Here is a 13,737-nt window from a genome sequence, read left to right as displayed (position 1 = left end):
ATAAAACCTGTAAGGTAAGGAAAGGAAAGGGAGGCGGTCGCGGCCCTCAATGGACATTCTGCTCCTAATCCAGAGGGAATACCAAACAGACTTCTTCGCAACTTGGATTACTAGTTGATTACAGTCTTTATGGAGGAGATAAATCGCATCTGGGAATGTTGCGTGGTTTCGGAGTCGTGGAAGCTGGCGTCAGTCGTCCTGATCCCGAAGCCGGGGTGGGCTCCAGACATGACTAATCTCAGAACGATCTCGCTCGCATCGTGCATAGGAAAAATGGCGGAACAGGTTATTAAGCACATCGAAGACCGTGGTCTTTTTCCGTATAACATGCTGGGCTTTCGACCGTCGCTTTCGACTCAGGAGCCCATCAAGCAGATCAAGTATCATATTATCGATAGCGACATGAGGGACGTTAGAGCTTGCCTATTCTATGATCTAGAGAAAGCCTTCGGTATCGTCTCACACGGCCACATACTCGATTCCATCTCAGAGCTGGGCCTTGGCCAGAACTTTTACGCGTTTATCAGCTAGTTCCTTCGACATCGAAAGGGCACGCTAAAGATTGGGCACCTCAGGTCAGAGCACATCGAGCTGGGCACGAAGGGTACACCGCAGGGTTTGGTGGTATCCCCGGTCCTGTTTAACATTGTAATGTTTAAATTGTCTCAGAGAATTTAAATGTTTAAATTGTCTCGGACGTCAAGGGCATCAACCTCACACTTTACGCTGACGACATTATCGTATGGTGCGTCGGAGGCTGCAGCGTTAGGTTAGAGGAAGCACTTAAGGAAGCGATAGATCGCAAACAGGCTTTCCTCGCTGGAACGGGGCTTCGCCTCTTTCTTCGAGCAAGTCCGAGCTCCTATTGTACAAACCTAGTAGGAGGGGGGTTAAGCCCCAGGGCTGGGTCCCACTGTCAGATGGGAACCTTGCTCTCCGCTCGAGCGAGGGACACCCCATTCCCAGAGTTGACATTATCCGGGTTCTCGGTATGCTCATCGAGTCGAAGTGTTGTAACAGGCACACCATCGTCAAAATCACTGCTAAGGTGGATAGCATTATAAGGTTAATTAGTGGGGTCTAAAACAGTCGAGGGGATATCAAGGAGAACAGTCCCTTGAGGCTCTTCTACGCATTCTTGATGAGCCACATCACGTACGTGGCGACCATGCACTGCTGGCGGAATCACAAAAAGGCTAAGCTGAACTTAGTAATTCGTAAAAGCATCAAGCGCGCGCTGGGTATCCCGATGAATGCCAGCACAGAGAGGCTCATGCAGCACAATGTTGGCCTTACTAAAGAGCAGGCAACCGCTATATCTATCTAGCCGTTTCCCAGCGACGTCCATTCGTAGCACAATGCGGGCAGGCGAAGGGCCAGAGGCGAGGCCCTACTAAAAAATGTTCGGGGCGACCCGCACTTGCTTTGTGGACGCCACGCAGTACGGCCGAGCGGCGAACTGCTCGGCTGTCATGGTGGATCACTGTGGCACGGTTCTCAATTCCGCGTCTTTCAGGAACACCACCCCTGTTACAGCTGAGCAGGCCGCGGTGGTTCTTGCTTTACTTGACAGCCAGCATTGAATCTACACCGATTTCCGCACGGCTGTTAGGGCCTTTTCATCATTTTCCATTTCGGCCGAGGTCGCTTGCATCCCAGGAAATAAGGTCATTTCCTCAAACACCATCAACTGGTTTCCCGCTAACCTAGGGTCACACATTTCCTCTGTAACTAACCTCAACGAGGTCGCTTACACCCGCGCGCGCGAGATAACCCACCGTGCGGGATTGGACGGAGACCGTTCCTCGGGGATTGGTTGGGAGGCCTGTAGAGACACTTTATTCACGTTCAATGACGTTATTCAGCACTATTAGCTGGACAGGCGAACGTTTCCTCTTGCGCACGAGAAACTCTCCAGGCCGCAGGCAACCACGCTCCAAATGTTGTATACTGGCTCTTATCCGAGTCTATTCACTCTCAGCTCCTACATGGACACTTTTGTACCGGACTGCCCGGATTGTGGCGAACGTAGTAATATATATGCTCTCGCGGTGTCCCACAGTTAGGGGCTCTCAACGCATACCCGAGGAAGAGTGCCGCCCCGACTAGGAGAGCCCTAATCTGCTACATGTGTAAGATTTTTTTTGTATATCTGTTGACTTTGTGATTTTTTACGCTGCATTACTTTGTCTGCGCAAAAACGAAGAGTGGGCACGGTAATTTTATTTCTGTTACATTTTGTTACGCAAGAAAAGCGTGTAATTCTCTTCAGTTACGCCTTCTTAGTATGCTTTATTTTGGCATATGTTGCTGTTGTTACACCGGAAGTGTGCATGCTTGTTGTATGTATTTTGGCATGTGTAGCTGCTTCTGCTGTCGCTTGTGCTGTCAGGTGCTAGGGGCCTAGTCAGGCGAGTATTGCAGTCGTCTTGGGTGGCAGCTGCTGCACCTGGGGCGACTGCAATGCCTCAATCGCCTTTTGCCTCAGCACCTTGGCAATTTTATTGTCAGAAGTTCAATAAACAAACAAACAAACAAACAAGCATCAGCTAAGGGCAATCGAGAGGGCTCACGACGCCGCGCTGAGGCTCGGTCTCAACGTACCCACGTGGGAGCGGCCCGCCGCGCGGCCACCCTGAATGGCGGCAGTGCTCCTCAGGACCTTCAATACACTTCATTGCCTTTCTGTCTATTGCTTTGGAGCGCCCCAGCTCTAAACCGACCTAAAAGATAGCAAGTCACTTTCATTTATGAAAAAGACTGTGCCTATTTTGGGTACGAGAACATTTTACATGAAAAACATTCGTCATAGAAAAATATATTCGCATTGCTAGGGCGAGAACCTGGAACTTTTTTTTCAGAATCTACGTTCCATCGCCTCGGCTAGTGAGGTAGAACAGCGTAGCGGTTTTAGAAATCGCCTAAAAGAGTAGGAGTGTTCCAAGCAAAAGCAGTAAAAGGCGCTCGATTAGCACACAAAATGCCAGGATACTTCCCACAAGGAAGTGGAATTTGGCCCTCGCCACCACCGCTGCCCACAAACTAAAAAGGCGAACACAAAAAGGTGAATGGAGTGATTATGAAAAAAAAGCATTTGAAAAAGTGAGTATAGAACGGGATATTTAGGACAAATCTTATTTCGCATACAGGGTAATATGGTAAAAGAAGCCTGCGGCCAAATAATTTTCCATTCTCGATCTGATTATATTTCAGTAGCAGTCTATATTTTCTTTTAATTAATTACAACATGTCCAAATTTGGTTACCCACGAAGATCAGAAAATCACATAAAAAGAGGATTTGTTCACGGAATAACCGGTGGAGCTGTGTCTGAATATTAGCGAAATCCGATGCATTGTGTTAAATTCTGTTGCAGAATGCGTTACAGCTGTTAGTTGGAGCTTACTTTCGTGATATTGTGTCTCCGGTTGCTTCTCGACACTGTCACCAAGGCCTCCTGTGTAGGTAGCCCTATTTTTTATGAGCACAGTATTGTCAATTCCCTGCGTAAATTGAGGCCCGAAAAAAATACTAAAACAGGCGTATAAGGTACACGAGAGATATCAAACTCATTTTGGTATTTGCTGCTCAAACGTGGAATAAAAATCTTCTATACACATTTTTAATCATAGTTGCTTTGTATGAAATGTACACACTATAATACACAAGAAATTGAAAACTTTTTATTAGGACAATTTACTAAACACAAAGTCATTGCATAAAACTACTACAAGAAAATGTAACTACCCTGTGCAGAATGCATGCCACGGGTTTCAAACGCCGTGCTGCAAGACGGTATTGCAGTTCCATCTACGTCTTGAGCATTCCCAATCTCAAGTCAGGTCAAGTTGAACTTTATTGATCAAACCTAAACGGTTACAAAGAAGGTTTACAGACAAGGGTCCCGAAGTCAGCGACTGCACTGGGACTCTCGATGGTGAATTACACGAAAAAAGGTTACAGTAGCCGCAGTGGAAGCGAAAACAAGTACAACAAATCGTTAGTGAAGGAAACAAACAAGCAAAACCTGTAGTGCATGGCTTCTATATAGAGTTTACTAAAATATTATTCTATGCACAAAAAAGGCATTGAAAAAGCAGATTATCGTTATACACAATTAAATACTAACGGTGTACAAAAATACACAAAAAACTACTGCGCAAGCAAATGGCGAAAGCCAAACCAGCAAAACCAAGAGATTAGAAAACATATCAGGTTAGAAGAAGATTTTTCGGATACTTTTTAAATGCTGTGATAAAATTTGATGATCTAATATTAAGTGGTAGGCGGTTCCATAGATTAATAGCGGCAAAATGAGATTTTTGCTGGCCATAAACAGTTTCTATCTTAGTTAACAGCAATCTCAATCCACTTGTCTTACATCAGGGGAGCTAGAACACTGCACTCCCTGAGTTTCAAAGGTGTGCCATGTCACCGTTATTTTGTCTTTTCTGCAGTGGTAGTAGTAGTCAAAATGTTTTATTCAGCCGGTGAATAGGGAGTGGACCCCAATTCCAGGAAGCCATGGGACGAGTGTGCAGCTGGCGTTCTTGGGGCCAAAAGTGTCTGGACATTCAGATGGCTGCTCGGTACCACCTTATCTCACAGCTCAGAGGTGGCAGCGGGGGTGGAAGATGGTGTAGGTCCGGGTTGCATATTTTCAGCTTGTTGAAGCTGAAGCCACTTGTCTCGTATCAGGAGAGATAGCATTAGTTCCATCTCCTGATTCTTAGTCATAAGCTGAAAAAAGACCGTATGAAGGTGCCTTGAAAACATGAACAATCAATTGCATCGGGAGACCGGCAGTTCAGCCGATATTAGGCACAACTGCAAATATCAGTGAAATAAAAGTAATATCTGGTAGCATCTGATTTCCACTGAAGCGAGCATTCTGGGTTAATCGCAGTCACTTTTCCTGCAATTTTTGTGCTTAAGTGCTTAATGATTCTTTGCACGGTGATATGCGGAAAGGGTGTGGTTTCTCGCCTCGTGGCCGAGGCTTACATAAGTAACTTGTCGGCTGAGACATCTCGCAGAACTTTCTGTCATCATGGGCAGAAAACTTCTAGATCTACAATAGCATTTTCGAGTTCTATGGGTTGATTATCGAAGTGAACACCCAGTTGGGATCATACAGAATAAATATTTTAGGCTTCCCGAACATCGGAACAACCACACTGAAAATTCTGACGATGTTTCTTCGTGCAAATGTAAAACAGTGGTGCTACTTCAACATCTACACATTGTGAGAGTGCGAGAGAAGTTTCGTAAGTGAAGCATTACCACACAAAAGCAATAAAATCACATCCAAATATTTATGTTACATATTAGGCGTCCCGCCGTCAAGCAGCCAACTGCAAACTCCAAGCACGTAACTACACACGCACCCGCGCAACCTCCATCAAAAAATAAATAAATCTCCCGCAAGAGGGCTACACGCAGAGCTTGTATAGTCCGGTAAAACTGTAGACAATCCCTTGTGAGATTCCCATCACACCAAATGTGGAACGCATGATAGCCGAACTTTTGCAGCAGCCGGCTCATGCCATTTACCCTGGCTTCGTAATTGCGAAAACACGCATGGCAATGGCCCCGCCCATTGTCGTTCCTTGAGCCCTGCCTGCTCTTCGTTGAAGCGGACCAATCACGGGTTACCGATGGCGAAGCGGGCCCAAAAACTGGGGAAAAGCGGTGCGCCGGGAAAGCGCAACGTCTCTTTTTTTTCTGTGGAGAAATGGAGCACGTGATTTGCTAGGACGGGAATCGGCCAGTAGCTGCTGCCAAGGGAGGGTTCCGACTGCGAGCTGCGGCCGGGAAGTGAAGGCAGGGCCGTGGGGAGTAACTTTTGTCTAGGCGGCCAGAAGCAACACCGACGGCGACACCAGTTAGCCAACACAAGTTTCGCTTGAAAGCATCCATACTTCCAGACAAACCTACAGAAAGGGACTGATTGTGCCAACAGACGGAACGTCTAGGTTGATATCAGAAAGTTTATTTCCTAGCTCGGTCTGTACGCGTTGGCGTGTAAGAAACGCCGGGAGTCGACATCGATAACACCAGAAAGAGTTGAGTAAAATCAATACATAATCCTAAGCACGCTTCAGAATAAACTTATCAGTAAAAGTTGGCCCGATTGGTACTACCAGTACTAGTAGCGTTGGCACAAGAAAACCGATGATCAAACTACACAATTGCTATGTTTGTTCATTTCAACAGGAAAAAACTTTCTAAAGCTAGATGGTTTCCGAGAGTGATAATACCAATTTATATTCTCTGACAGAAGCCGGGAGCTTAAACGTGGGAACCAGAGATCTGTCGTGGCAGAATGGGTCAGGCTCCCAGCCCATAAACAAAATTCTAAACACTTACCTTGTTCTCGACGTACTGTCGGGTAACACACGGTTGGAGATAAGAACTGAAAACCCGGTGTAGTGAATGAAGGCCAGGCATTCGTTTCCCACGTATAGTGAAAAGTGTATTAAAATGTTATAAGTTCAAAGTTCAGGTAAGCGCCGCCGTCGTACAGGGCCCAGCACTACACAATCTATGCAGCACATTTCTGGCATAGTGATGGTTGTGTACCGCTTGAAAGTCGGGGTTCGTATTGCATGCACGTCCCTAGTCAAAGTCTGGCTGCGAAAACCTCAACAAATATTGTTTTTCGTTGCTTATCTGCCTAAATTTGGTCCTATACTGTATAGTCCCTCTCCTGTTCATGTGTTCCACGTTTGCTGCCAGAATTGAGAGCAATCTTCGTTAACACTGTATATCTATAAAGGATGCTGGGTACCCATGTGCAGCCAGAACAACAAGTTTGTGGGCCATTACATTGCACAAAGCAAGGTGTGTGCGGTAAAACGCCCAGCAGTTATTTTCAATTTATAACTGAATACAAAGGCTGTCTCGACGAGAGCTAATCAAAAGTTCGTATGTGGGAAAATAATACATGTAAGTGTGCATATACTGTTGTTAGATAAAAAGCAATACGACCTATGGAAAACAATATAATGAACGCAGGAACGTTTTCCGTCATCTACGAAAATAGCATAAATGAATTACACCTCTATAAGCTTGGTCAGTGCATCTTCATTGAAAGGCGATAAAATTTTGCAGAGTTTTATCCCACTTATATTTTGAGAAATGCTCTGTGATTAATTAAACTGCAATTTTTTAGAATCAGAACCAATCACGGAGTAGAACAATCGATGGAGAATCTGATTCCAAGCTTTCTGAGTCAACATAAACGACTGGAAGCAATCGTGGAATCCAGTGGGGTAAATGCTTCAAAGAGGCTTTGCGGGAATTTTTTGTTATAAAAACTTCGGTGTATACAGAGACAGCACTCAATGTCAGTTTCAAAATACAGTGAACCATTGGTTGCCCGGCTGCGGCACTATCGTGCACAGATCTGTTATCATGTTTCCCTTGATCAATTCATTTTACCGTGCTTACTCTATGACAGCCTGCGGTACTCAATTTATTTGGGACAATTTTGTCCTGGGTTTTTAACTGCTTTTCTGGTCCCATGTTATTGGTGTATATTGTTTAATACGTTTGATTTTTATTGTGTTTGTTTCTTAATAAACATAGATTTATCCACTTTTCTATCGAATTCTTTTTGAAAGGCTGGAAATGTGCACTGTTTCTGAACACTTTTATAAGATATTGGGATGCAGCGAGGTGCATCCCCAACCACCGGAAGGCGCGGTTCCCTTGTGCTGCTTACCTTCATAGACCACAGTACGATGCAATCCCAGAAATTATTAATACCACCAACGACGGGGTCAGTCAAGCACTACGCTATACAAGCTACTATTACTCTGTACAAACCCAAGCAGTACACCTGATGCCTGCAGACCCTCGACAAGTCACAGTAAAGATATCCGACGACAACAGCGTCGCTATAATGACTAGAGAGAACGGCAACGCGATGGAAAAAAGCTCAACTCTCCAAAGAAGACGAAACCTCTGACACCATCTATATTTTAGAACCTAGCCCAGAACGCAAATCCAAAGACATACAGGACGATCTACAACAAACATCCCCAGATAACTTATGAAAGCCGGTCATTGCTCCTGGATACCACGTCCTAGCAGCACGGAAGACGGGGCACAAAGAAACTGTCATTATCACCTTCGAAGAGAAAGGATACGGTAAAAGTACAGGATGCTGTACTCACAGACAATGAAAAGATTTCTTCCGCAACTGCCCCGCCATCGAACACAGCAGATGCTAGCGAACAGTGTGTGCGCCAAGATTCGCCAGATGTGTCAAGGCGTCACCGACAGCGCGCACCACCAATAATGTGTGGTAGGGTGCAGAAATTGTGGGTAGAATAATAACACTGACGTCATCACGTGAGACGTAAGAGGAGAAGCCTGCAATGCACTAGCACAAATGGCCTACAAAAACGCGTTTATCAACGCAAGATTGACCAAAAGTCTCAAGAAGAAAATCTAAAACTCTGAGATTGGCCAAGGACCAGGATTACGTAGCCCGACTCGAGACAAAAACCGAAAACGGCTTTTGTTCTGGAGACGCTTTTTTTATTTGTAACTGTATTCTTTGCAAAGGGTAAGTCTCATGCATACAATAATTCGTAAAGGATCACGCACAAGCGCAGCTCATTTGTGTTATTAAAGACAATGTCCCATGTTTCTCCCGCATACGCCTCATTTATAAATGTCCAGCAATACGACAATTAAGTTTAGTTTCAGCACTCCAGTCATATTTGAAAGTGCATGACAAGTAGTGGACACTTTTCAAAAAAAGGCCTTTAACAATTGCATCTCATATGTTTTGATATAGACGCTGTTAAGGCATTATAAAGGAAGAAACTGACATTGAAGCCATGCCATACACCACCGTTTCACATTTTTAGCCATTGTGATTTCTAATACTTCTGATCGAACACCAAAAGATTGTGTTAGAATGTTCTGAGAAAGGGGAATTGAATTAACCGTAAACTTGTGTTGCGTTTTGTATGCATTCTACTCTATTTTATTGTTACACATTTAGCAGCAATTTACAAGTAACACATAGAGATAGGGATACCTATTGTTAAATATATCAAAAAGTGTAACCCCATCCCGCCTGCAACCAGGAATATACAAACCTATCACCAATCAATATCTCACCTATTTGTGAAATCACAGCTTGAAATTTGGTGTTACTAGTTACCCCATCTCTCCACGTAATAGAGCCGTAAATGCCTCTGCTTGAGGTGTTCTTCGTTGTAGAATGGCTTTATTTCACGTTAACATGTGTGGCGTTGACATATGGGTAAGATAATAGATGATGGCTAAAAGTGCCAACAAAATTGTCAGCTTGCAGAAGGTAGGGATTCAAAAGAATGCACCAGTCTTAAAGTGCCGACTTACCATTCCTTTGGTCACAACCACACCGGATTCCAAAAGGGTTTCTGCCGATGGTCGCTCCACAGGCTTGAAGCGGCACATTCGTCGAACTGTGTCCACCTGTTCAAACGTAATATCGTACTCAAACTGTAAATCGCAGTTGTTGATTTCGGTTTGAGTCTACACTTCATGCCGGGAGCAAAAAGCCGCAACTTTCATAGACCGGTATTCCTGTTTCAAATCGTTTATTATCGTCCATATTCTAGGTGTATGTATAACCGTATTCCTAAATAATACAATGATTACAATGATACAACAAAGTCCTAAATATTACAAATCCACTTTGTACACAAGCCACGCCTAGGTTGAGCACATTGTACAGGCTTTGCCTTTTTCACTAACTGTTGCTCAGCTCTGTGTATCTTTTAACTGCAATGGCAACGGACATAAAACAGATGCATTGCGCGTCGTTTTAACGCTACCTGCTACAACTTGGGGTAGTCGCATCAGCATCCCACGCTCTGAACTCCCCAAAGCTTTCTTTAACCGGTGACCGCCCGTCTGGCAGCGGCCGAAAAGGCATTCCCCAAAGTTCCTCGACCGATGTCGTAGAAGGTGCGAGGGCGTGCATGACTGTAGGGTCGGCGGGACAGGCGAAAGGTAGAAGAAAGGTTGCGGGAGCGGTGCGCCGGCACTTTGACACGATGATGACGGATTACTTGATGGAAACTTGTGTTTACGTGGCTGGGAGAGAAAGGAGTCGGTCGTTGTTGGATGACGACGGCCATAGTGCAAGTAAGGAAGATCTGTGCAAAACGGCATTGTGCCTCCGTTCTTGGGCGTGCCGTAGGAAGTGTGTTTACAACCGGCGCCCGAAAGCGGGTTAAGTTTAAGCCCATAAGTCGGTGGGTGTCTTTTTGCAGCTGGCGAGGAGGGGCTCGCTGGTGTTAAGTCGGGCGTTTAAGCGAGGTAGCGCCATTTCCATTGGGTCAGTAGGGTTACCCAGTGTATTCAGCCATATAGAGGCGTTGTTGGAAAATTACGTTTGCTATCTGTGTTTAGATATTGCTAGAAACCCCAACTTTAACAACAGGCCGATTTTTTCTGGAGTCCATATCAAGCCTATTGACCACATCAACGCGACGTAAGGAAACGGGAAGGTATTGATGAATCGTTGTTGGTGCCTATGAATGAAATTTGTCTTTGTGCTTATATGGATCTTAACCAGCTAAAATGCCGGTCTTGTTTTTGTCGTGTTATGGGAAGTAGGACGAACTAAATATACCATTTCAATACACACTTCCCAAGCATTACATCAGGCCAATGTGCCAAAAGAAGACACGCATAGGCCAGGTATGCACGAGAACTGAACGGTTAGGTACCGCACACCCGGCAGAGTTGCTGGGGCGACATTCCTGCTGCTATGAAGTGATGCGCCAGCTTGTAGGCGCAAGGCTGCGCCGTTCGCAAGGTTTCTACAGCAAAACTGTTCGCGTATCGTTGGTAGAGCTTTCTCATCCCGCACGGATGTCGAAAGTGAAAGCAAGCGATAATCCGGAGAGCAACAGATAATAATTACCGAATACGCATTGGTGGATACTTTGTAATACGCTCGTATCACCTTCTTTAGCGTTCATCTGTGTGTCTTCATAGAGTTTTTTGCATTCGCCATTGGAACGTAATCATCATCACGACCAGCCTATCTATGCCTACTGCCGGCAAAGGCCTCTCCCATTATTCTCCAAGTATCCCGGTCCTGTGCCAACTGTAACCAATTTATGACCGAAAACTTCTTTATCTCATCTGCCCATCTAACCTTCTGCCGCTCCCTGCAACGTTTGCCTTCTCTGGGGGATCTAACCGGTGACCTTTATTGGCCAAATGTTATCTAGCATTCGCATTACATGCCCTGCCCACGTCCATTTCTTCTTCTTAATTTCTACTAATATGTCCTTAACCCGCGTTTGGTTCCTGACCCACTCCGCTCTCTTGTCCAATAATGTTACACCTATAATCTCCCCACAAATATGCCAATTGGAACGTAATATGTGACTTTTACTGGCATTACCTTGAAGGTGTATCAAGTTCGCAGTGTGTCTTCGATTTTTGCGCTTCGGTTGTCATAGAATGCATTGTATATCATTCGCATCTGCGCCCACCTCGCACGCTAGACATTCCCCGTATTTTCGGACCGTGCTCCCGTTGCCGGAACCCACAACTCGGTATTTGTCGCACGCCGTTGCGTGTAAACTTTGTGCAAAGGGCAAACCACGCCGTGGCAAGAAAAGAAATGTTCAAGAACAGCTGCCAAAACCTCGACCAGTGGTTCCCTGAAAAACTAGGTAAAAAAGAGACTGAATCACCCCTGCCTCCAACCCAGCCGCCGGCTTAGATGGGCGTCTCCACTCTCTCCCCGAGATCTTTTGTTCTACGTTCTTGAGTCTCTATGTGGCAGCGCATTGATTCAGACATAAAAACAAGACGATGTGAACGCAGAAAAGACAGGCAATGCTTGCTCAAGGTTAAAGACTTTAATCAGGAGAACATGTGAAAGCTTTAACCACAAAAGCTTCATCGCGACGCGGAGAGCACGTGTTCCGCCAGCCAAAAATCACAGGGACACCACCTGGTGGCAACACACTGTACATGTAACCCAAAGAAGGAACGGGACAACAAAGTTATAAAGCGAGCAGGTCGGCACCTCGCGAGTAGTTTGGTCACAGCAGCCTGCGTATACCGTGCCGCTTATCTTCCAAGGGAGTTTGCAGCTCATGCAACCTAGCTCTGAAGGTAAGTTGCGAACACAATTGCGTGCCCTCTAACGCTTGCAAACCGTTTATGGCATCTAGTTTCTGAATGATTTTATTCCAAACAGGTTCACTGGTCATCTTATTGTATTGGATGGGAAGACCCCCTATTTCTTTTAGCCGGAATTGTTCCACTGCACTTTACTGTTAATAAAATGCATGCCTGTCGCGTAGAGCTCTGAACGTTCCTCTGTGTTCTGAAAGAAGAAATTGCTGCTTGCGAGGAAGTCCCCTTCCTCAAGAAAGTCCTCAATCTGGCGTAGTTCGTTGACAGTCTCGCATCCATGTTCGCCTTGCAACCATGCGTACCTATCGCTATAATTATCAGTTTCGGTTTTTATTGGCAAACATTTCGTTGCGGTGTGTCGTTGTCTCGCAGGAAACGTTAGAAAACTGATTTATATATATAAAGAAGTGAATAATGATGCCCGCAAGCACAAATGAAGAAAACACGGACGCGGCGTAGCAACAAAAACTCCCTCAAATGGGAAATGGTTGGTTTTGATAACCAAGAGGCCCCGCAGACGAAATACTACCACCATCGAAGGGCAGACCGCCCCCCCCCCCCCCGTGTGGAACCGGAGACGCAGTGACGCCGCAGACAAGTCAGGTATGCACGGTGAGCATACGGAGGGAGTGACGCAAAAGCGCACGGCCCTACGCTTAGAAGCCTCGAAAGTTACCACCGAGGCCAACGCGGCTCTTCAGACCTGCGATGATGGCGTAGCCTTCAGCGTTCTCTCAGCGAGGTTCCGTGCCCCAGAGCAGCAACTCAACCATCTGGGCGGACAAATAAACCCTTTTTTCACAGATGAAGATTCGAGAAAACCAACATACGGACGAATAAATACAATGACAAAATTATTGCGTGCCTAATAATGCTCAGTCTGCTAGTGTACAAGATGGAAACAATGGCGCAACTCGACGACCCAGCGAGCATCCAGCACGATGGGAATGCCTGCACTGCAATAGCAAGGACCAAGCTTGCGAAACAAGTTATAAAAGCTTAGCAGCACCGCTGCAGAGCAGTTGCCATTTTGGAAACAGTTCCAACATGGCATGGCCACAAATAGGCCATTTGCAAGGCTGAAAGGCTGTTTTGCTTGCCAAATACGCCAACAGAAATAGCGGTATCGGCGATTTGCGTGATACACGAAAGTTATTTTAGGACCACCTCCGTGGTCCTGGAGCTACTAGAACCGTTGCAGAGGATCAGATATTCTGATTCAGGAACGCCTGCCGGAGCAACTAGATTTGCCACCGGTGCTTGATACTAAATCCGTGAATTTCGTTTGGCACGTCTAAAATAACCTTCATCGTAACATGGTGGCGCTTACTGCAGTGGGAGTGAAGATAAATAGCTATGGAGCTATGCGGTATACAGCACTATTGTTGACGCTTCGTCTTGTACTAGCTATCGATTACAGAGCAAGCTTTCCTTTTAAAAATAAGAGCGCCAGTCGAAACATCGACTTTTAGCAAGAACTCCTGCAGAATGACGTTGAGAGCAGTGAACAGAGATTATAAGTGGGGCAGCAAGACAAACAGGAACAGCAAACCCCGGGACACGGGAA

The 13,737-nt window shown here is 45.6% G+C and overlaps 1 protein-coding gene across 2 annotated transcripts in view; it reads right to left on the bottom strand.

The window, feature by feature from the left end:
* Positions 1–3,668: 3,668 nt before the first annotated feature.
* The window catches only part of LOC144164077 (eukaryotic translation initiation factor 2-alpha kinase 1-like), a 149,934-nt gene continuing 139,865 nt past the window's right edge, over positions 3,669–13,737 (bottom strand). For both annotated transcript variants that reach the window (XM_077694646.1, XM_077694647.1), the window contains exons 12-13: positions 9,381–9,476; positions 3,669–4,739 (exon numbers count right to left, since the gene is read on the bottom strand). In XM_077694646.1, the coding sequence (XP_077550772.1) occupies positions 4,602–4,739; positions 9,381–9,476 (234 nt within the window). In that variant the 3' untranslated portion in view covers positions 3,669–4,601. The remainder of the gene's footprint in view (positions 4,740–9,380; positions 9,477–13,737) is intronic.

Source organism: Haemaphysalis longicornis, unplaced genomic scaffold, assembly GCF_048455015.1.
Source record: "Haemaphysalis longicornis isolate Haplotype H1 unplaced genomic scaffold, Haemaphysalis longicornis Haplotype H1 scaffold_13, whole genome shotgun sequence".
Classification (NCBI taxonomy): domain Eukaryota; kingdom Metazoa; phylum Arthropoda; class Arachnida; order Ixodida; family Ixodidae; genus Haemaphysalis; species Haemaphysalis longicornis.
The sequence above is the reverse complement of the archived record's forward strand: the minus strand, read 5'-3'. Positions and strand labels throughout refer to the sequence as shown.